The sequence below is a fragment of the Bufo gargarizans genome, chromosome 4 (genome assembly GCF_014858855.1).
Source record: "Bufo gargarizans isolate SCDJY-AF-19 chromosome 4, ASM1485885v1, whole genome shotgun sequence".
Classification (NCBI taxonomy): Eukaryota; Metazoa; Chordata; class Amphibia; order Anura; family Bufonidae; genus Bufo; species Bufo gargarizans.
In genome coordinates this window covers 270,252,770-270,276,236 of record NC_058083.1, presented here as the reverse complement: position 1 = coordinate 270,276,236, position 23,467 = coordinate 270,252,770, and the positions used below count along the sequence as shown (strand labels likewise).

Genomic DNA, 23,467 nt, shown 5'->3' with positions numbered 1-23,467 from the left:
ACATTGCTAGTTGGGGTTTTCTTAGGCTGTATGATTTAACATGCAAATAGATAGTGTATCTGAAACTCATTCTGACCATGACAGGTGACGAAAGTCAGAAATCAAAGTCAAACATCATTTGAATTTGTCATCTACTTATTTGAAACATTTCCTTCCTTTTTTGTCTGCTAGCAGGTCGTGAACCCAGAACTTACAATGTGTGAGACATGAAACGTACCATTGAGCCAACAGCTGATCTGTTACTGAGGGGTGATTTTCTTTGTCTATGTGATTTAGCTAACACAATGTATCTGAAACTCATTCTTACTTTGACCCATGGGGAAAGTCAGACGTCAAACACCATTTTAGCTTGTCATCTAGCTAGCATATTTCAAACCTTCTGTTCAACCTAGGTGGTAGGAGGCTTTAGGTAGAAAATAGTAACCATTACCTGCAGCTATTACAGGTTGGAGCTCTAGGTACATAAATCACTGCGAAAGGTGCACCACAATGATATGCAACTGACAACACTGGCTAATCCCTCAAGCTGATGTTAGGAACTGAGACTTTAGCCAATGTATTACTGTCAGGAACACATCAGAGCCCTTTTGCACCACCGTCAAGGTATCTCAGTGTGGCATGGGTTCCTACCACTAGACTACCTACGGTGTGTGAACACGGTTTGAGAGGTGCTAAGATACAAATTACAGCCAAGCTCCTACATACCTCCATAGTGATATCACTCACCTATAACAGGCCATGTAACACAGGCTACTAGGTGCAACAGAATACTACCAGCAATACGCAATGGCACATTCTGAACATATCAAGAAAAATAACTGAAATAAAGTGGCCTAAATGGGAGGAAATGCTCAAAAAAAAACAAACACTGTGGCGTGTTTATAACCGGGGAGAAATTCCTCCCACTACCTGAGTGATTTCACTATGGAGGTATGTTGGAGCTTGGCTGTAAGTTGTATCTTAGCACCTCTCAGACCGTGTTCACACACCGTAGGTAGTCTAGTGGTAGGAACCCATGCCACACTGAGATACCTTGACAGTGGTTCAAAAGGGCTCCGATGACAGGAATACATTGGCTAAATTCTCAGTTCTTAATATCAGCTTGAGGGATTAACCAGTGTTGTCAGTTGCATATAATTGTGGTGCACCTTTCGCAGTGATTTATATATTTTTATATTTGCATCCACACATTATCCCATCGTGTGTAGGATGCCATTGTGGTGCATGTGGTCCACTGCTGACATCCTCCATTGTATGCATTTTTGCTGTGGATTGGCATTAGCAACGGATCACATGCGGAGGAATTGCTCCCTTGGTTATAAACACGACACAGTGTTTGGGATTTTTTGAGCATTTCCTCCCATTTAGGCCACCTTATTTCAGGTATTTTTCTTGGAGCTCTAGGTAGCTTAATATATGTATATGCACTCCTGATGACATGCTCCATATACCAGGGGCATAAAAGCGCATTGAGCTCAATTAGCAGCCATTCTAGTGCACAATGCTGCCATTTTTACACCAGTAGTTACACCACTGCTCACTGATAGAAATCTAAGATGCCCCCATAAATTTATCTCAGACTGCTACCCAAGCTTTTTAGCTGCTGTTATTGGGTCATATTCTAACTCCTAATATTGTATATCAGGCTGCAGTGGCAGAGACCATTATCAAAATACTGCAAGCACTAACGGGCCATAGATGAGAAGTAAGAGAGACTATAGTATATAAACTTTAAATCATGTCTAAAGGGGGATTTAGATGGGCCGACTGAGCGGCCAATGAAGTGAAGGAGACAGCGCATTTACATGTGGCAATCTCCTTCAGTGTATGAGGACGGGGGAATATCTATAGTGATCCCTCATCCTCATACAGAATCACGGCTTCTGAGCACCAGATTACTGTTTAGACCACACAATCTGCTGTTCAGAAGCCATGATCGGTAGTGCCTGCATGAATGACAGGATTCCCGTTGAATGTGCATTTTGCTGGTTCATGTGGTGATCAGTGGCTCATAAAGACGTCTGGATGATCGAGAATGACCGTTCACGGTCGGTCCGATAATCTAAACGATTATTGGTGTGTCTAAAGCCAGGAACCCCAGCCAGGGCAGATAAAGGAAGTTTAAACTAAGATATAACTTTTATTGTGATCGTTAAAAAGTCTGGGAGTACCAGCTAATAAAAGGACAAACATACAAAAACAACTAAAACACTAAAGTCCCAGGGGGGACAAAATAGTACCAGAGGTTCCAATCAAGAACAGGTAAGATAATAAGCAAGTCTAAAACAAAGGAATAGTCATACCAATTGATGCACTTGAGGACCATCCTGGAACCGTACAGCCCGAGGGATGAATGGAAATTGATTGTAAGTCACTCTGTGCGAGGCAGCTATGGCAAGTATCTATCCCTAAAATAAACCCTGAAAAACTAAAGCCAGGGGAGGGAAACTGTGAAAGCCATGCCTTACTGCACAAAGAAATGCCCCAAACAGGGCCACACTATCTGGATGTCTGACCCAATTAGGTGCACTATCCCTCAAAATGCCTATAACCTTGTTTGCAGTCACTTGGGGACCATAAGGGTAATAGTAATCGTACTTCCAAAATATTATAGAGGATGCTGTGCGTAGGTAGCGGTTGGGGACAGCTGTCCCTAGACACCCCTATATAGCGGGAAGGGGGATAATTTGACCCTACCTATCTACAGAGAGCATCTGCCCTGAAAAGGGGCAACCCCATCCGGATGCCTGTCCCTAGTCTGGGCGGAATCCCTGAAAGACCCTATTGGAAAGTTCCCGATGTGCCACATTTCATATAATACTAATCGGGAGAAATATACCAAGGGCTTGGTGTGCAAATCCCCTGTGCCCCATCGTATGCAAATCTGTTCCTTGACTGGTGGGAGGCTACACATGTTTTTGGTGATGACTGCATGGGACCTCTGGATTTGATTGGGCTGTGGGCGCGGTACATTGATGATATCTTCATCATCTAGCATGGGACCAAGAACACCTTTGTAACATTTGTTATGGGGCTCAATCACAACCAGATAGGGCTATGTTTCACTTTTGAGTCTGACTCCACATCTCTACCCTTTCTGAACGTCTTTATCACAAAAAATGAGAAGGGTGAACTGGACACTACTGTATATAGGAAACCAAATTCTACCAATTCCCTTCTGAAGTGGGAGAGTGGACATCCGCTCCCACTCAGAAGAGGTATCCCTAAAGGACAGTATCTGTGCCTCAGAAGGAATTGTTCCTCCAAAAAAGAATTCCTTTCTCAGGCTGCAGACCTACGGCAAAGGTTTCAACAGAGAGGTTACCCTGATAAGGTCCTCAGAGCGGCCTTTAGGTCAACCTTACAGGCTGATCGAATTTCTCTGCTTAGATCAAAACCTAAATGTGCACAAACGAATCAAACTTTTTGTCTCATAACGACCTATGACGAAGCTGCCAAGCTGATACGTGATATTGTGGGGAAATACTGTCGGATCCTGATGATGGACAGCTGTCTTCAGGCACCCCTATATAGCGGGAAGGGGGCTACGGTAAGTTGACCCTACATATCTACACAGAGCACCCTCCCCAAAAGGGGCGACCCCGTCCGGATGCCTGTCCCTAGTCCGGACGGAATACCTGAAAGACCCTATAGGAAAGTTCCCGACATGCCACGTTTCAAATACTCATCAGGAGAAATATACCAAGGGCTTGGTGTACAAAGGATAACCATAGGAAGAAGGATCGTGCGGTACCTAGCAACAGAGGACGCTCCAGATAGGTTGCAGCGAGGGCTGTAAGTGTAAACAGACCCAGCTATCAAGGGGAATGAAGGGCTTATTGGCAGGAACACAAGGAAATCAAAGTATAAATAAGCAAGACAATGGCTGGCGGACACCTATTATATAAAAAGGAGGGGAAGAAGTGGGGTTCAGAGGGGTGCACATATATGGATTCGGTAGACTCAATAAGGAGTCAATAGGCTACAATTTTAATAAATGGATAAACAATGGGTTCAAGCAGTGAGTTGGGTACCGCCCTCAAGCGAAGGGGTGTGGGGGAGACGAGCGTGCCAAAATGCAACAGGGAAACGTATGTGACAGTGGAATTCCATGGCTTATACGTAGCAACTGAAATTCAGCTGCTCATTAAGTCCTAATGGAGCCACCATTTTTAGATAGTAAATCCAGTGAGCTTCCCTTTGCAAGATCCTTCTGTCCCAATCGCCTCCTCTCCCCATGAGATCTACAATTGATAAAATCACGGATGGTATACCTCTTCCCAGTCACATTACTCCAGAACATCTTAACAGTTTGGATATACTTGCAGGCGATGCACCCACTACATCTGTAGCATCCCTGAATGATACTACGGAGCCATGTACTAACGGACTTGAGCACGGGAGTAAACTGGCTATGCACAAGTCTGTCCTGCAGGCTCCTGCCTCGTCTATATGTGATATGTGGGTGATCACCTACAACTTCCTTAAGATCAGGATCCATCGTGAGGATCCGCCAGTATTTTCCCCACAATATCACGTATTGGCTTGGCAACTTCGCCATAGGTCGTTATGAGACGAATAGTTTGATTTGTTTGTGCACATTTAGGTTTTGGTGTAAGCAGAGAAGTTCGATCAGCCTGTAAGGCTGACCTAAAGGCCGTTCTGAGGACCTTATCAGGGTAACCTCTCTGTTGAAACCTTTACCGTAGGTCTGCAGCCTGAGAAAGGAATTATTTTTTTGAGGAACAATTCCTTCTGAGGCACAGATACTGCCATTTAGGGATACCTCTTTTGAGTGGGAGCGGATGTCCACTCTCCCACCTCGGAAGGGAATTGGTAGAATTTGGTTTCCTATATACAGTAGTGTCCAGTTCACCCTTCTCATTTTTAGTGATAAAGACGTTCAGAAAGGGTAGAGATATGGAGTCAGACTCAAAAGTGAAACGTAGCCCTATCTGGTTGTGATTGAGCCCCTTAACAAATGTTTCAAAGGTGTTCTTGGTCCCATGCTAGATGATGAAGATATCATCAATGTACCGCGCCCACAGCCCAATCGAATCCAGAGGTCCCATGCAGTCATCACCAAAAACATGTGTAGCCTCCCGCCAGCCAAGGAACAGATTTGCATATGATGGGGCACAGGGGATTTGTACACCAAGCCCTTGGTATATTTCTCCTGATGAGTATTATATGAAACGTGGCACGTTGGGAACCTTCCAATAGGGTCTTTCAGGGATTCCGTCCGGACTAGGGACAGATAGGTAGGGTCAAATTATCCCCCATCCCGCTATATAGGGGTGTCTAGGGACAGCTGTCCCCGACCACTACCTACGCATCCTCTATAATATTCTATTGCTCTTATGGTCCCCAAGTGACTGCAAACTAGATAATAAGGCATTTTGAGGGATATTGCACCTAATAGGGTCAGACATACAGATAGTGTTGCCCTGTTTGGGGCATTTCTTTGTGCAGTAAGACATGCCTTTCACAGTTACCCTCCCCTGGCTTTAGTTTTTCAGGGTTTATTTTAGGGATAGATACTTGCCATAGCTGCCTCGCACAGAGTGACTTACAATCAATTGCCATTCATCCCTCGGGCTGTACAGTTACAGGATGGTCCTCAAGTGCATCAATTAGTATAACTATTCCTTTGTTTTAGAATTACTTATTATCTTACCTGTTCTTGATTAGAACCTCTGGTACTATTTTGTCCCCCTGGGACTTTAGTGTTTTAGTTTTTAGTTTTTGTTTAGTTTTTGTATGTTTGTCCTTTTGATAGCGGGTATTCCCAGACTTTTTAACGATCACAATAAAAGTTATATCGTAGTTTATACTTCCTTTATCTGCCCTGGCTGGGGTTCCTTGATATATTCAGTTAGACTGTTGGAAGTATTTTCCCCATCTTGAATTTTTTGTTTGCTGTTATTTTTGTGTCTAAATCTACCATAACACTATAGGTGTCCCTGTATATTAACCTATATGTATAATAGTTGTAATTGTATAAATAACCATCTTTTAGAGCAGTAATGCAGCACCCATAGAAGTCAATGAGTCCCTTCTGTACGGTCGTATTACAGGGTCGTTCTGCACAGGAAGAGGAAGGTAGAGCATCTACGTTATATGGTGCAGTAAAGTGACACCATATGTCCAGAACACACAGGGGGTCATTTATCAAACTGGTGTAAAGTAAAACTCCTTTCATTTTCAAAAGTAGCTTTCCAAAATGAAAGTTGGAATCTGATTGGTTTGATAAATGACCCCCAAAGTGCCTATGGCTTCATTAAGTAGAGCTACAGGACCTTTATTTGACACCATACAGGCTGTGTGTACACTGACAGTTTGTTTTACTTAACTTACTTATAACATGTGTTCATGATCTAGAAAATGGACTACAGTCCATCTTAAAAGGGTAGTCCCAGAAAACTCTTTAATGACATGTAAAAAAAAGAAATTTACCCAAAAATAGGATGTGTGGAGCTCAGTAGCTTGACCTCAAATTCCACTAATGTACTTATTCCATTGCACTTTGCAGTGGGGATGTGAACATGGTGCACATTTTGTCTTAATTAAAATGCATGGGAGTTTCAGAAACCTCTCCCTTAAACCAAGATGTACTGTAGGTCAGGGAGGACTTGTTTTTGTGATCAGTTTTGGTTCCAACAATGGTAATCCACCTCAGTTAGTTATTGGCTGAAAGGGCAGTCAACACCCTTTCTTGTGGGTTGAATCTGAGACCAGGAAGTGGAGAGAAGCAGACACTGAAGCAGCTGAACAGCAGAGACAGGATGTTTTAACTATTTAAAAAATAAAATAAAATATTGGAGACTTCTGCCCCAGTGTTTGGTTGTATCTTAGATTAAATGTCTCACTGCCTTGGACTGTAGACCCCTGTTCTCATCACTGGTCTCAGATCTCTTGGACCGTTTGTCCATTGATACAATATATCTCCAGAAATTGCAGATCCTTGTTATTAGGCCTCTTGCACACAAACGTTGTGTGCACTCTGCATCATGGAGATGCAGAACGGAAGCACGGATAGGAGCCCCACAGAAGCACTTTGGAGTGCTTCCGTGGTCTTTATGTCGTTGCCTCTGCATCGCAAAAAAAATAAATAGAACTTTCTATTTTTTTTGTGGTGCAGGTGGATCACGGACTCATTGAAGTCGAATGAATCTTGATCCATCCCGGCCGCCGCATGGACTGCAAATTGCAGTCCCCAATGCACAGAACGGATGCACAACGTTCGTGTGCAAGAGGCCTAATGGAGTTATGAGTTCAATAATACAAGTGGCATCATGAAGAGACTCCTTAATGAATAAAGCTTCTACTCGAAAGGCAATTCTCCTGCGTATGGCCAGCTTAATGATAATTTATTGTAAATGGGTGCAGCATTCATCAAGAAATAAATGTAATATTAATGAAATGGAATATTTGTAAAAATTAAACACAAAAAGGAACAGGAAGATTTGGGGTTCTTTTACAGTGAATCCTCACAACTCCTTTACATAGGTCTATAGGGAATATGCTATACCCGAGATTTATACCAGACAAGATGACCATAGACAAAGACACATTCAGTTCTGATTCTCTCTTTAACATGCATGTCTGGCAGCCACGTATCCCCCATGACCTGTTAACATAGCATGTAAATCTAATAGAATCCTGAGAGAAACAAAGCAGAAATTAATTTCCCATGCCCAAATCCTTCAGGAGCAAAGCTGACAGGTTCAAAAGACAGACTGTTGGCAGATGCCAAACTTTGCAAGAATTAGGCTACGTTCACATCTGCATATCTTTCCCATTTTGCTCTGCCATTCATGCCGCAGCCGTGATATGTCAGCGGTGCCTGATAGACCTTATTTTGGTTTTTAGCCTTTGGCGCAATTAGAGTTCAGGAAATATCACAATTTTTTAAATAATTAATTTATGTTTTTTTAGATCATTTATTTTTTTCTTCATAGGGCCCCATACACATTAGAGTAATGTTGGCTGTACCTGCTGCTCTTGGCGGGTATGCCCAATAGTTTAATGTTTATGGGGAGCTCCCAATCCTTATGTCCCCCTGGGAGATAAGCCACTGCCAGAAGTCTCTGGCACCAAGTTTTTCCTCTCCCCCATTAAATACACATACAGGTCCTTCTCAAAAAATTAGCATATTGTGATAAAGTTCATTATTTTCTGTAATGTACTGATAAACATTAGACTTTCATATATTTTAGATTCATTACACACCAACTAAAGTAGTTCAAGCCTTTTATTGTTTTAATATTGATGATTTTGGCATACAGCTGATGAAAACCCAAATTTCCTATCTCAAAAAATTAGCATATTTCATCCGACCAATAAAAGAAAAGTGTTTTTAATACAAAAAAAGTCAACCTTCAAAAAATGATGTTCAGTTATGCACTCAATACTTGGTCGGGAATCCTTTTGCAGAAATGACTGCTTCAATGCGGCGTGGCATGGAGGCAATCAGCCTGTGGCACTGCTGAGGTGTTATGGAGGCCCAGGAGGCTTCGATAGCGGCCTTAAGCTCATCCAGAGTGTTGGGTCTTGCGTCTCTCAACTTTCTCTTCCCAATATCCCACAGATTCTCTATGGGGTTCAGGTCAGGAGAGTTGGCAGGCCAATTGAGCACAATAATACCATGGTCAGTAAACCATTTACCAGTGGTTTTGGCACTGTGAGCAGGTGCCAGGTCGTGCTGAAAAATGAAATCTTCATCTCCATAAAGCTTTTCAGCAGATGGAGGCATGAAGTGCTCCAAAATCTCCTGATAGCTAGCTGCATTGACCCTGCCCTTGATAAAACACAGTGGACCAACACCAGCAGCTGACATGGCACCCCAGACCATCACTGACTGTGGGTACTTGACACTGGACTTCAGGCATTTTGGCATTTCCCTCTCCCCAGTCTTCCTCCAGACTCTGGCACCTTGATTTCCGAATGACCACTGAGCAGACAGTCCAGTGCTGCTTCTCTGTAGCCCAGGTCAGGTGCTTCTGCCGCTGTTTCTGGTTCAAAAGTGGCTTGACCTGGGGAATGCGGCACCTGTAGCCCATTTCCTGCACACGCCTGTACACGGTGGCTCTGGATGTTTCTACTTCCCACTGAGGTGCCTTGATACAGCACTCTGGGAACAGCCTATTCGTTCAGAAATTTCTTTCTGTGTCTTACCCTCTTGCTTGAGGGTGTCAATGATGGCCTTCTGGACAGCAGTCAGGTCGGCAGTCTTACCCATGATTGCGGTTTTGAGTAATGAACCAGGCTGGGAGTTTTTAAAAGCCTCAGGAATCTTTTGCAGGTGTTTAGAGTTAATTAGTTGATTCAGATGATTAGGTTAATAGCTCGTTTAGAGAACCTTTTCATGATATGCTAATTTTTTAGATAGGAATTTTAGGTTTTCATGAGCTGTATGCCAAAATCATCAATATTAAAACAATAAAAGGCTTGAACTACTTCAGTTGGTGTGTAATGAATCTAAAATATATGAAAGTCTAATGTTTATCAGTACATTACAGATAATAATGAACTTTATCACAATATGCTAATTTTCTGAGAAGGACCTGTACATGTTCAGCCAAGCCGATGTGTATGGGGGAGCTGGGAGGGAGAAATGAGAGACAGATTATTGTTCGGCCAACAGCTATTAAATGTGTATGGCCAACTTAACACTTTGGTCATGTCTGAAAACTTTGCAAAATGTGCTAGTGCCTCAGGTGCTCATTCAAGGATGAAACATCTTTGCACCTGTTTTGGGAGTGCCCCTATGTGTAGAACCTGTTGGAGATTACATTTTCCCAGCATTTCACTCTGCCCCTCATCTCACTGCATGTACCATCTAAAATACAATCTGTTTGCTGCCCATAGTGTCCAATGACACCACAGCTTTCATTTTTTGACCATATAGAACAGTCACAACACAGCTTTCATTTTACTACAACATATGATAGAAACTTTTAAATACATAAAGGGAATCAACTCGGTAAAGGAGGAGAGCATATTTAAAAGAAGAAAAACTACCACAAGAGGACACAGTTTTAAATTAGAGGGGCAAAGGTTTAAAAGTAATATAAGGAAGTATTACTTTACTGAGAGAGTAGTGGATGCATGGAATAGCCTTCCTGCAGAAGTGGTAGCTGCAAATACAGTGAAGGAGTTTAAGCATGCATGGGATAGGCATAAGGCTATCCTTCATATAAGATAGGGCCAGGGACTATTCATAGGATTCAGATATATTGGGCAGACTAGATGGGCCAAATGGTTCTTATCTGCCGACACATTCTATGTTTCTATGTTCTATACATACAGTACAGACCAAAAGTTTGGACAGACCTTCTCATTCAAAGAGTTTTCTTGATTTTCATGACTATGAAAATTGTAGATTCACACTGAAGGCATCAAAACTATGAATTAACACATGTGGAATTATATACATAACAAAAAAGTGTGAAACAACTGAAAATATGTCATATTCTAGGTTCTTCAAAGTAGCCACCTTTTGCTTTGATTACTGCTTTGCACACTCTTGGCATTCTCTTGATGAGCTTCAAGAGGTAGTCACCTGAAATGGTTTTCACTTCACAGGTGTGCCCTGTCAGGTTTAATAAGTGGGATTTCTTGCCTTATAAATGGGGTTGGGGCCATCAGTTGCGTTGTGGAGAAGTCAGGTGGATACACTGCTGATAGTCCTACTGAATAGACTGTTAGAATTTGTATTATGGCAAGAAAAAAGCAGCTAAGTAAAGAAGAACTAGTGGCCATCATTACTTTAAGAAATGAAGGTCAGTCAGTCTGAAAAATTGGGAAAACTTTGAAAGTGTCCCCAAGTGCAGTCACAGAAACCATCAAGCGCTATAAAGAAACTGTCTCACATGCGGACCACCCCAGGAAAGGAAGACCAAGAGTGACCTCTGCGGAGGAGGATAAGTTCATCCAAGTCACCAGCCTCAGAAATCGCAGGTTAACAGCAGCTCAGATTAGAGACCAGGTCAATGCCACACAGAGTTCTAGCAGCAGACACATCTCTAGAACAACTGTTAAAGGGTTTCTACCACCAGAAATACTGTTATGTAGCTGACTGACATTAGCGATGCGCTAATGTCAGCACTACATAACAGTATGTTTCTAACAGTAGTTCCTGCAGCCGTTTTTGTTAAAAACGTACTTTTATAGATATGCTAATGAGCCTCTAGGTGCTATGTGGGCGTCATTAGCACCTAGAGGGCTCCGTTCACTAACCATTTCAGCCGCCCATTGCGTCCCTCCAGCCCGCCCCGCTCCTGTTGATTGACCTGAAACTTCTCAGTATCGAGTACCAATTCCCGCGCCTGTGCCAATATATATCCTAATGGAGCCTTCGACACTGACAAAAATCGTGTGTCAGAAACACCTCAGTGATGCACAGAGACAGAAGGTTTAGGCCCCTTGCAGACGAGCGTGTCCGGATTAGGTCCGGATGCATTGCGTCTGCGATCAGGGAAAATCGTGCGAGTGCGTACGCAATTTCAGTCAGTTTTGACTGCAATTGCAATGCTCAGTTTTTTCCACGCCAGTGCAATGCTTACTAAAATGTGGCATGAGGAGTTAAAAAATAAAAAAAATTAACTCACCTCATCCACTTGTTCGTGCAGCCGCCATCTTCTACTTTCTTCTTCTTTCAGGACCTGCCAAAGGACCTTTGATGACGTAGTCGCGCTCACCACGTGGTGAGTGGGGTGGCGTCAGTGCAGGTCCCGCTGAATGAAGATAGAATAACATGATCCATTACATAATCCATCACATGGTCCATCACCATGGTGATGGACCATGTGATGAGCCCAGTGACGTCATCAAAGGTCCTTTAATAATAATAAAAACATTTTTTATAGCACCACCATATTCCGCAGCGCTTAAAAAGTTCATAGGGTTCATATACAAAACAAAAATAACTGGATAATATGCAACTGAAACACTAGGAGTCAGGGCCCTGCTCGCAAAGAGCTTACAAGCTATGAGAATTGGGGGTGACACATAAGGTAGTTGATTGTGATAAGTAGGATTCAAGCCATTATTAAAGGAATGGTGCTGGCTGATCTGCTTCGGGTTTGGGACTACTAGAGGATCGTGTTTAGGCCAGAGCAGTTTGTGGGGGAGGTTTAGTCGGGGAATAGTCAGTTTAGGTAGCTTGATAAGCCTGCCTGAAAAAATGTGTTTTTAAGGCACGTTTGAAGGTGGAGAAGTTGTGAATTGACCTAATATTCCGGGGCAGAGTATTCCAGAGAGTAGGTGCAGCTCGAGAAAAGTCTTGAAGACGAGAGTGAGAGGTACGAATTATAGAGGTTATTAATTTTAGGTCGCTAACAGAACGGAGAGTACGAGTAGTATGGTAGATGGAGATGAGGGATGAGATATATGGAGGTGCGGCACTGTGGAGAGCTTTGTGGGTGAGAAGTTTGAACTGTATTCTGTGGTGGATGGGCAACCAGTGAAGTGACTGGCACAGGCTAGTTTTTTAGCCAGGTCCTTAAGAAAGAAGAGGAGATCTGCTACGCGACCAAGTGGATGGGGTGAGTTAAATTTGTTTATTATTTTTAACCTCTCAATGGACATTTTACTAAGCATTCTGTATTAAGAATGCTATTTTTTTCCCTTATAACCATGTGCGTACGCAATTTCAGTCAGTTTTGACTGCGATTGCGTTGCGTTGCTCAGTTTTTTCCGCGCGAGTGCAATGCTTACTAAAATGTGGCATAAGGGGTTAAAAATAATAATAATAATTAACTCACCTCATCCACTTGTTCGTGCAGCCGGCATCTTCAATAATGGCTCAAATCATGTTATAAGGGAAAATAATAAAATCTACTGAACACCTAACCCAAACCCGAACTTCTGTGAAGAAGTCCAGGTTCGAGTCTGGGTACCAAACATGCCGATTTTTCTCCCGCGAGTGCAAAACACATTAAAACGCTTTGCACTCATGTGGAAAAATCGTGCATTTGCCCGTGACGCATCCGCATCCTATCCAGCCCTCACACGTGACGCCCGTGTGAAAGAGGCCTTACTGTTTCAACCCCAATCTAGGCTGATGAGTTTGTGACATAGGACTGCAGGCTTTTTTAGGCATGTGGACTTCACTAAAGCTCATGCTGATGTCAACTCTTATATTTGATGGTTTTTATTTACTCAGTTCATTTAACAGTGTTTAGGTATCTGCAAGGACTACAGGAGGCAATTTACTAAGACCAGCATTTCATACATCGGTCTTAATCAAAAGTAAGCTACAGTAAAATGTACCAAACTTACACACCCTAGCATACCCTTCTTAATTAGGCCACTTTCACGTAGTCAGCATTTAGGCTCCTTTCACACAGACGAGTTTTCCACGCAGGTGCAATGCGTGAGGTGAACGCATTGCACCTGCACTGAATCCGGACCTATTAATTTCTATGGGGCTGTGCACATGAGCGGTGATTTTAACACATCACTTGTGCGTTGTGTGAAAATGGCAGCATGCTCTATATTGTGTGTTTTTCACGCAGGCCCCATAGAAGTGAATGGGGCTGCGTGAAAATCGCAAGCATCCGCAAGCAAGTGCGGTGCGATTTTAACGCACGGTTGCTAGAAGATGATCGAGATGGGGACCCGATCATTATTATTTTCCCTTATAACATGGTTATAAGGGAAAATAATAGCATTCTTAATACAGAATGCTTAGTAAAATAGGGATGGAGAGGTTAAAAAAAAATTAAAAATAATTTAACTCACCTCATCCACTTGTTCGCGCAGCCTGACTTCTCTTCTGTCTTCTTCTTTGATGACCTGGAGGAAAAGGATCTTTGGTGACGTCACTGCGCTCATCACATGGTCCATCACATGACAATGTGATGAGCGCAGTGACGTCACCAAAGGTCCTTTGTCATCCGTGTGCCATCTGCATCTGTGCGGCTGTTCCTCAAATTATAGAACCTGTCCTATTCCTGTCCATTTTCCAGACAAGAATAGGCTTTTTTACAGTAGGTCCCACGAAAATTGTGGGATGCACACGGACCAGACCGGTATTTTGTGGACTGCAAAATGGATATGGTCATGTGCAGGGCGCCTAAATGTGACATGTTGTTTGGTTGTCTATATGTCATAAAAGCAAATATACACCAGATATAAGCAGGCACGGATGTGCACGACAATTGACACCAATTTCTGTTGTGATTCTATCCTTAGGGCTTACCACATACTCCAGTGAAATTATAGAGTGCTCAGATCTCTCTTAGGTTTTGCAGATCATTCACTGATTTGCATTGACAAATTTGTCTGTAATGATTGACCCAACATCATTACAATTCTGTGAGGATTTTGAGAAAATTAAAGGGGTATTCCCATCTCAGTGATCATAGTTTAAGTTAATAAATATGTTCCATTGAGCATTTTTGTAAATCTATCTTATTAAAAATTTCCAAGCATTTCCCCTAAAATTTGTTGCCTCCTACTTCATTGTATATGTTTGGTATCCCATGGATATGGCCACCTCTTGGCTGCCGCATCCATGGGCCACGCTTGCGCAGAAGAACTATCTCCATCCAGTGCCCGGCTTCTCATCGCGAATGAGCACGGCGCAGGGCGGTCGCGCATGCGCTGATGTTTATTCCTTAGTGCCGCAGCTTAAACAGAGCTCAATTTTAGCAGCGGCACAAAAGAATATATATCTGCGCATGCGCGGCTGCCCGAAGACTGCCGAAACTACAGAGGAGCGGGAGGACTTGCCGAAGAAGGATCGGAGGACCGGAGGCAAGTTCAAAAGAAGTATTAATTTTAAAATACTATATGCACTACCAAATACCCCAACGATATAACAATATATGATGATAAAGGGAATCAACAGGAATTGAGGAACTCCATTATGGAATATAGGAACATAGGGGGAAGACAAATATGGAGTGGATAGAACAAAGGGTCCACATTTAGGGAATAGGAGGACATTGTACATTTGAGGGGCACATGGAAAAGCAGTCTGCAGGTTGCTGATGACTCATACAATCCCCATGAACGACTACGCAAGGATTGAGTTCTCAGAGTGATGTCATAAGGAGGCGTGGCAGGCCTTCACTCAAACTGCCTAAGCCCGCCCAGCCTTAGCAGCAGGAAACCAGGAAGTGAACGGCAGAGCTGGCTGCAGGTGAGGATGAAATAGCAAGATGGGAATACCTCTTTAATGGAGGGGATAAGCACCTCTAAGGCCCCTTGCAGACAAGCGTTCCTCCTGCAGCGAGTCCGCACCGGCCTGACCTCCCAGTACTGACGGGATTCACTTGGCATTATATTGATTTATGATGCTATGTAACCCTTACAGTTCTGGAATGTATTGGATAACACTGGCAGCATTATGTCAGTGTCATCTAATACATTACAGAACTGTAAGGGTTACATTGCATCATAAATCAATATAATGCTATGTGAATCCCATCAGTGCTGGGAATTCAGGCCGCGTGCTGCGATGCGGACTCGCTGCGGGAGGAACGCTCACCTGCAAGGGGCCTAAGGGTAAAGGAATGTGAAATATGTGATTTACAAGGAGTGATGAATCAAATTCTGATAAAATTATGATTTTCCTTGGAATTTTCCTTGGAGTCCAATGCATGGGACTCACTCGTGTGAAGGGACACACCTCCAACTAGTACACACAGTTTTCAATTTATTCATACATTTCTGGGAGGAATAACAGAGGAAGGGTACAATGCAGAGATCTAGAGATCTAAGAAAAAAAATATGCTTTTTTTTTTTTTTAAGAAGAGCATAAATAGGTACTATAATAGACATGTCTGACGGGTCCCTTTTACAGATACGTGAGTGAAGGGGAGAAGTCATTGGATGGTCCCACTTATGGGCAATCAGTTTTGAAAAAAATGTCTGTACAAATCTATGTTCATTTGCCAGCTCAGTTATTCTCAAGATGCCTCCTGTGTGAAAAATTCTATCATGTCACTTTAAATATGATGAGCCTATTTACTAGTAATATGCCTTCCCTTTATTAGCCAGTCTTATATGATACACTAGGATGCTTTCATGCAGCACTTTGTACAGTATTCACATACAAAGAAAATATACTGACATACATTCCAGTCAGCCAAAGGCATGAGATGCATACAGATTAGAAGAGGCGAATGACAGCAAAAATCTACCCAGCCTTGCCTATAACTAAAACCTAATCTATGGCTCAGTATAGTATGCATGCAGTTATCTACAGTATACTAGGTGAAGGAAACTACCGTACGACTCTGCTCTTTAGCAGTATATTGATTCATGAATACAATGGCAGAACTCAGAACTGACACATACATACAAAGCAGTAGTGGAGAACTGGGCGGGTTGTCACTTACGGTACGACCACACAGGGTGGTCATGTCACTGTTGTCACACGGCAATGCTGTGTTCAAGTACTGTGCAGCCTTATGAGCCACAGCCAGGTCTAATTAACTAATTATGACTGCACTATTTAGTCGGTCTGTATTGTTCATGACCGAACGGCACCCACAATACTACGTGACCACTGCCAATATAGACCGGCTAAACAGTGCGGTCATAATTAGTTTAATTAGAACCCGCCACAGCTGCACAGTAATCGAAGGCAGCAGGGTCATGTTGCAAGTGGTCATGTAGTCTCCCACTAGGTAAATGTGGGCACTACACAAGGGTTAATATGTCTATTGTATTGATATGATGTTTTATGTTCATTTCCCTGTGTTATCTGGGTAGCAGGCCTATTACGGTGTAGTTCAGCCTCCTAGACACTAGAGGGAGCTAGGGAACCCTTAGTATATATAGTTAGGCCCAGACAGGAAGGAGTCAGTGTAGTCCAGGAGGCTAGTAAGTGCAGTCTAGCCTGCCTGAAGTTCTTGAGCCAGAGTTAGCTCAGAAGATTCACCCCAGGAGAAGGGGTTGCCTCCTGGGAGATACCTGCAGTTCCCACAGTGCAAAGAGCAGAGCAGAAGAGTATTCTAGCCAGACAAGTAAGTTGAAGGGCAGAAGGATCATTAAGGGATATATACCTGAGGAAGTTTGTTACCAAGGAAAAAAACAAGCATTAGGGCATACGGGCCTTGGGATTGAGACAGCCAGGAGTTCTGAGGAATAGTGCACAGGATTTCTAAGGAAGAGTGCAGCCTGGTCTGTGAGTGTTGTTCTTACCCTCTGAGTATCTTGCAAAGAACAGTGTACCTGCCATTGATATAAAAATCTGCTATTGATTGCTGCTGCAAAGTAGAACTGAACTCAAACTGTATAAAGTTGAACTGTTTCCAGTAAAGAAAGTTTGGTTCACCACTACACCGTGTTCCTCACTTCTTATTACTATAAATCAGTGTGCCACCGTTACAGGCACTGGCGTCACAAATCTTAAAGAGACCTTGCCCCAGGCACATTAAACACCTGCAACATCCAGGGCACCTCATCCACCATCAGGCCTGGTCCCTACATACAGAGAGTGCCCCAGAGGACTTCTGTGCCAGCCTCTCCATCACTGATGTATGCCTGCCCAGGGTCCCCCTACAAACTGTGAGTAACCCTCGTTTTCCCATTAACCGTGACCTCACATCGCAATACCCTGCAGGTCGGCGTACTGCAGTCATACCCTTACTAAGGCCTCATGCAAATAACCGTGTGCCAGCCCTGCCTGTATTGCGGTCCCTTGAATGGGTCTGCAATCCAGAGTGCTTCCGTGGCATTTCGGTCTGTGCCTCCGCACTGCAAAAAAATAGAACATGCTCTATTTTGTGGTGGTGCGGAGGGATCATGGACCCATTCAAGTTGCACATGCAGCATTTTTCTGCCCTGGGCTATATGACATCCAACATCAGATACAATACATCATATGTATGTGAATGATCCCATAGAAAACTAGGGGGTCAGTTCTAGCTTCAGTTTTCCTCTGGAGTTCTCTACACCACGCCTAAGGCTGGGTTCACACCTGAGCGTTTTACAGCGCGTTCCTACGCGCTGTAAAACGCTCAACAGGCAAGAACCAATGATTCCCTATGGGAATGGTTCTCACCTAAGGCGTTTTACAGCGCGTACGATCTCGCTGTAAAACGCCCGACGCCCCCAAGAAGTACATGAGCTTCTTTGGGGCATCTTGTCGCGCGTTCCCGTACATAGACTTCAGTGGGAACGCGCGACAATGGGCATTCGCTTGTCTCTGTATGTGCGATTGCAAACGCCCGTACAATCGCGCATACAGAGCGTACGTTCAAGTATGCTCAGGTCTAAGGGAAAGTGATCCGGATCGCTGGGTGTATGTGAAGGGACCCCAACATAAGTCATAGCGCTGCTCCTTCATGGGCACACAGTCGTATTATCTTGACCAGGGATGCTCAACTCCCAGCATGCCCTAATAGCTGTAGGCTATCCAGGCATGCTGGGAGTTGTAGAGTTGTAGTTTTGCAATAGCTGGAGGTCCACAGGTTGGGCGTGCCTGATCTAGACTATATAGAAATCAGTGATGACTAACCTCCGGCACTCCAGCTTTGGTGAAACTACGACTCCCAGCATACTCCATTCCTTTCTATGGAGTTGTGAGAACAGCCCAGCAAGTGTGCATCTTGGGAGTTGTAGTTTTGCCACAGCTGGAGTGCCGGAGGTTAGCCATCACAGCTCTAGATGACCATAAGGCTGCTCTCTGTGGTATTACAGGGTTATGGATGCCTTAGAAATTTACTATTCGGAAGCAAAGTAGGGAACAGGCAAGGCATGCTGCCTCCATGCATGAGGTCCCCACACTGCTGTACTGAAGCAGAAATTCATTTTCGTTTGTACTTTGTAAGATTTACCCATTTTCCTATGTGGAACTACAGAGAAAACATTGGGGGTCATTTACAAAGACGGTCTGTGTTACCCCCCTGCACTGCCAGAGGATTCGCCTAATTTATGATGAGGCGTGTGCCTTATCCTAAAATAGGCGCAGCTCCAGCAGTTCGTGTACCTGGAGTAAAAGCTTCTCCAGCTCCTGACTGGATTAGTTCTCACTCCTCTTTTACGCCTGTTTTCAGGCATAAAGGATAGTAAATTTGCAGGAGCTGAAACCCCCGACCACCACTCCCAAGTGGCGAGGAGAGGACAGCCTAAAAACCCTCAGGCAACAAAATATTCTCTTACAGACGTTTCAGAAGTCGCAAAAAGGAGTCATGCAACTTTTTAATGCCAAAAACCGATGTCAAAATGTTAGCAAATGTAATCTGTGCTACATGGCAAACTCAGCTTTACTACATCTGTATCTTTCAACTCAGGGTCTATCATCTTTGATCCTGTGAAACAGTCCAGCCATTGTCATTTGTTATCAAGCGCAAATGCCACAGCTTAATGAATGTATGTAGAGACTAAAGTGATATGGGAGGCTGAAGTCCTTCTGTACATCACACTTACAAAGGAATGCTGTTTCGCTGAAAGGAGTAGCACCATGCATGTGCTCAGTGTGACTTTATACAGATGAAGCAGGCTGAATGCAGCAGAGCTGAGTTTGCCATGTGGCTAGCAGCTGACCACAAGAAGTCATCTCTGTACACTGCTTACATGGGGTCCGTTGTGCACTATAGGAAGATTTTATACTACTTGTTACAAATACACATACCTCTACTTGCACATCTGGCTTACGTTACAAGAAATTTTGTGCTACTCTTGTTTATTTAAGCCTGTCTGGAAATGTATACTTTTTGTGACTGCATACAGTAGGAGCACACACCGTCTTAACACAGATATTGTTCTGTAAGAGGAAATTTGGAAAGCAATGCACTGGCCCCAGGGTCAAACTACAGGTGAAACTCGAAAAATTAGAATATCGTGCAAAAGTCCATTTATTTCAGTAATGCAAATGAAAAGGAATTGCATTAATGCAGCTTAAAATTCGAATTTTGTGAAAAGGTTTAATATTCTAGGGTCACACTCTAGTCAGCGAATTAATCCATATCCCCTGAGCAAAGGGGACCTCAAAATGGTGACTTTGGGGTTTTCATAAGCTGTAAACCATAATCATCCAAATTATAACACATAAAGGCTTGAAATATCTCGCTTTGCATGTAATGAGTCTATCTCATATATTAGTTTACCTTATAAGTTGCATTACTGAAATAAATTAACTTTTCACGATATTCAAATTTTTCGAGTTTCACCTGTATGTTCTTTCCAGAGACATACACGTACACAACTTCATATCTGCTATATGGACACAGCTTTTGCATGCAGTTCCAAAGGTAAAAGTAGTATAAATCCTTAAGCTGCGTTCGCTTGGTGATTAGAGATGAACGTCCGTCACTCACCATGGCATCGTACTTTAGGTGGTTCATGAAATATGCAGCCTCCTCTCCTTTATAAACATTGAACCAAATAGTCCCCTGAAACTGGTCGCCTCCATCCAATAGAAGAACATTCTTATGGCTGGCGCGGATCTCCTTGATCTTGGTGAGTCTCCTGGCCACCCCTCCGTAGCAGTTCGTAGGGTCGCCACATTTACCAGAGTCCCTGTTGGTCTGCTCTATACGAGCATGGACATCGTTGGTGTGCAGGATAGTAATCTCGAAGGATGCTGAAAGAGTGAAAAGCTCACTGCAGAGCAGCCACAGCACAGGCACAAGCTGCATTACCACAGGCTAGCAAGTGCACGTCTGAAGCCTTCTTCTGCACTGCTCGAGTTGACTAACATAAAATTCATTTCATTTACAGAAGGCGGGCACTCCACAGAGGAGGATCTAGGAGGTGTTCCTTGCAAGCATGAAGTGTTAGAGTGACTGTTATCACACTGTGACATGTTACATCTTACAACTACTCCACCAAAAAGTATTGTCTATCTTTTGTGCTCTGGAACTCAAGTTATGGTGACCATGGACTTGCTGTACCCGCTCTACCTGGGCTTGCTGTACTAAGTGGGCTTGTGAATAAGTGGAGTTTAAAGAACCGGAGTGCTGGTGCTGAGTGTGATTTTGCGGGAGTGATTGCAAATAGCTGCATATAGTTTATAGCAAAGGTCCTTGTGAGTTAAGTGATTGCATTTTAGTACTAACTAGTGTTGAGCGAGCATGCTTGGACGAATACCAGTTCGACTCGAGCATCGCTATGCTCAGCACATGGCGGAATTCGGCCGAGTACCGCATGTGCTCGAGCGAAATGCTCGAATCTCCTTCCCACACGTTTCGCGACGGCTAAGTAGCCAATAAACGTGCAGGCAAGTACTGCCCTCACTGTAATGCCAGTAGCCGTGTTGGCTACTGGCATTACAGTGATTGGCTGGCCAAAACGCGTCATAGAGTGCTATATAGCACCCGATGACTCGTGTTCGGCTTATTCTAAGTCAGGGAGAGCTGAGCATAGGAAGGGACAGAGAATGTAGGGAGTGTGAATATTATTTCTGTACAAATCCTTGTAAGGACTATTGTGTGTGACAGCAGCAATATATGTGTCAGGATTCGAACCCGTGACCAGCCATATCCCAGGCAGTAGCCCTGCTTACTAGGCTACCATCCTCTCTGGACATTCCACCCTGAAGCCTATTATTTAACCTTAGTCTTGCCAAGCCTTGCTCATCACCCTTGATTCCCCACACCTGGTACTTCCCTATATAAGTCCAGCCCCTTGCACTCCAGCTTGCTGATTATTGAGCTCCTGAGCCTTGATCAAGCTTCTCCTCATCTGCTGCTCTTGCTACTACCGTATGTCCACTGCTGACCAGGAATTGACTACCTAATACCAGTGGCGTCGCGGGGGGGGGGGGGACAGAGGGGGCCATGGCCCCCCCTACATCACGCTGTGCCCCCCTATGTGCCCCCCCAACTAAAATGCCCCCCTCCCAAGTGAGCCACCACCATTGCCGCCGCACTGCTGCAGCCGGGCACAGGGAGATGATCGCTTCCATTGCGCTCATCTCCATAGTAATCTGCCTGTGCCAGCGGCGGTGCAGGGGAGGGAGAGGTGTGTCCCTTCCCCTTCCTCTGATAGGCTGCAGGCACTAGGCCGGCAGCCTATCAGAGGCCGGCGCAGACAGTGCGATGACGTCATCGCGCCGCCTGAGCCATACAGAGCGGGACACAGGCCGGAAGAGGCCTGCATCGCATCGCTGACATGGAGGTAAGTATAAGTGTTTTTTTTTTTTTTTACAATATATTTACAGGCACAATAAGGGGGGCTCTTGTTACTGGCACATTGGGGGGCTTATTACTGGCATGTTGGGGGGCTTATTACTGGCACATTAGGGGGGCTTATTACTGGCACATTGGGGGGGCTTATTACTGGCACATTGGGGGGGCTTATTACTGGCACATTGGGGGGGCTTATTACTGGTACATTTTGGGGGGGCTTATTACTGGCACATTTTGGGGGGGCTTATTACTGGCACATTTTGGGGGTCTTATTACTGGCACATTGGGGGGGCTTATTACTGGCACATTGGGGGGGCTTATTATTGGCACATTGGGGGGGCTTATTACTGGCACATTTGGGGGCTTATTACTGGCACATGATGGGGGGCTAATTACAATACTGGCACATGATGGGGGCTCTTGTTACTAGAACATTGGGGGGCTCTTATTACTGGCACGTGATGGGGGCTCTTGTTACTGGCACGTTATTGGTGGGCACTATAGGGGCATCTACTGAGGCCACAAAGAATGGGTATTTTATATGGGGGGCTTTGTACAGAAGCATTTTGTACTGGGACACATGGTGGGTACTATGGGGAGGGGGGAGAGGAGTACTATGGAGTCATCTACGGGGGGCACTAAGAAGGGGTATTTTATATGGGGGGCTCTGTACAGTAGCATTTTATACTGGGACACATGGTGGGTACAATGGGGAACGGGGAGAGGAGTACTATGGAGTCATCTATGGGGGGCACTAAGAAGGGGTATTTTATACTTGCAAATTATGGGGGCACTATGGGGACATTAGCTCAATTGGGGGCATTACAAGGGGGTATTTTTTGCATTGTCACATTATAAGGAGAATTATTTCTACTGGGGGGGGGGCATAATGGTGGGCTTTATTACTCCCCCATGGTATGACCCCCTAGTAGCAGCACCAGCCTTTCCCTGCTCTGCTCTCCCTCTGCCCCTTCTTCTTCTTATGAAATCTTTCTCATTAGGATAAAGCACAACATCAGCTCCGCAGAGCCCCCGGCCAAAGTGTTGAAGTGGCGTCCGAGATCCCCAAGGGCCAAGCCAACTGTGAAGTTTTCATGTGAAATATGTTTGTTATACACATATAACATACACTGTGCCACACAATATACAGTATACCGCTACACTGTGCCACACAATATACAGTATACCTCTACACTGTGCCACACAATATACAGTATACCTCTACACTGTGCCACACAATATACAGTATACCTCTACACTGTGCCCCACAATGTACAGTATACCTCTACACTGTGCCACACAATGTACAGTATACCTCTACACTGTGTAGTCTGTTCTATAAGCACCCTTGTTCTGTGGCGGCGGACAGAAAGTAA

At 44.1% G+C, this 23,467-nt stretch overlaps 1 protein-coding gene across 1 annotated transcript in view; it reads right to left on the bottom strand.

Annotated features, from left to right (window-relative positions):
* NT5E (5'-nucleotidase ecto) overlaps nucleotides 1-20,645 on the bottom strand; it is a 97,680-nt gene extending 77,035 nt beyond the window's left edge. The window contains exon 1 of the mRNA XM_044289354.1: nucleotides 20,280-20,645. Coding sequence (XP_044145289.1) covers nucleotides 20,280-20,600 — 321 coding nt within the window. The 5' untranslated portion in view covers nucleotides 20,601-20,645. The remainder of the gene's footprint in view (nucleotides 1-20,279) is intronic.
* Between the last annotated feature and the right edge of the window lie 2,822 nt (nucleotides 20,646-23,467).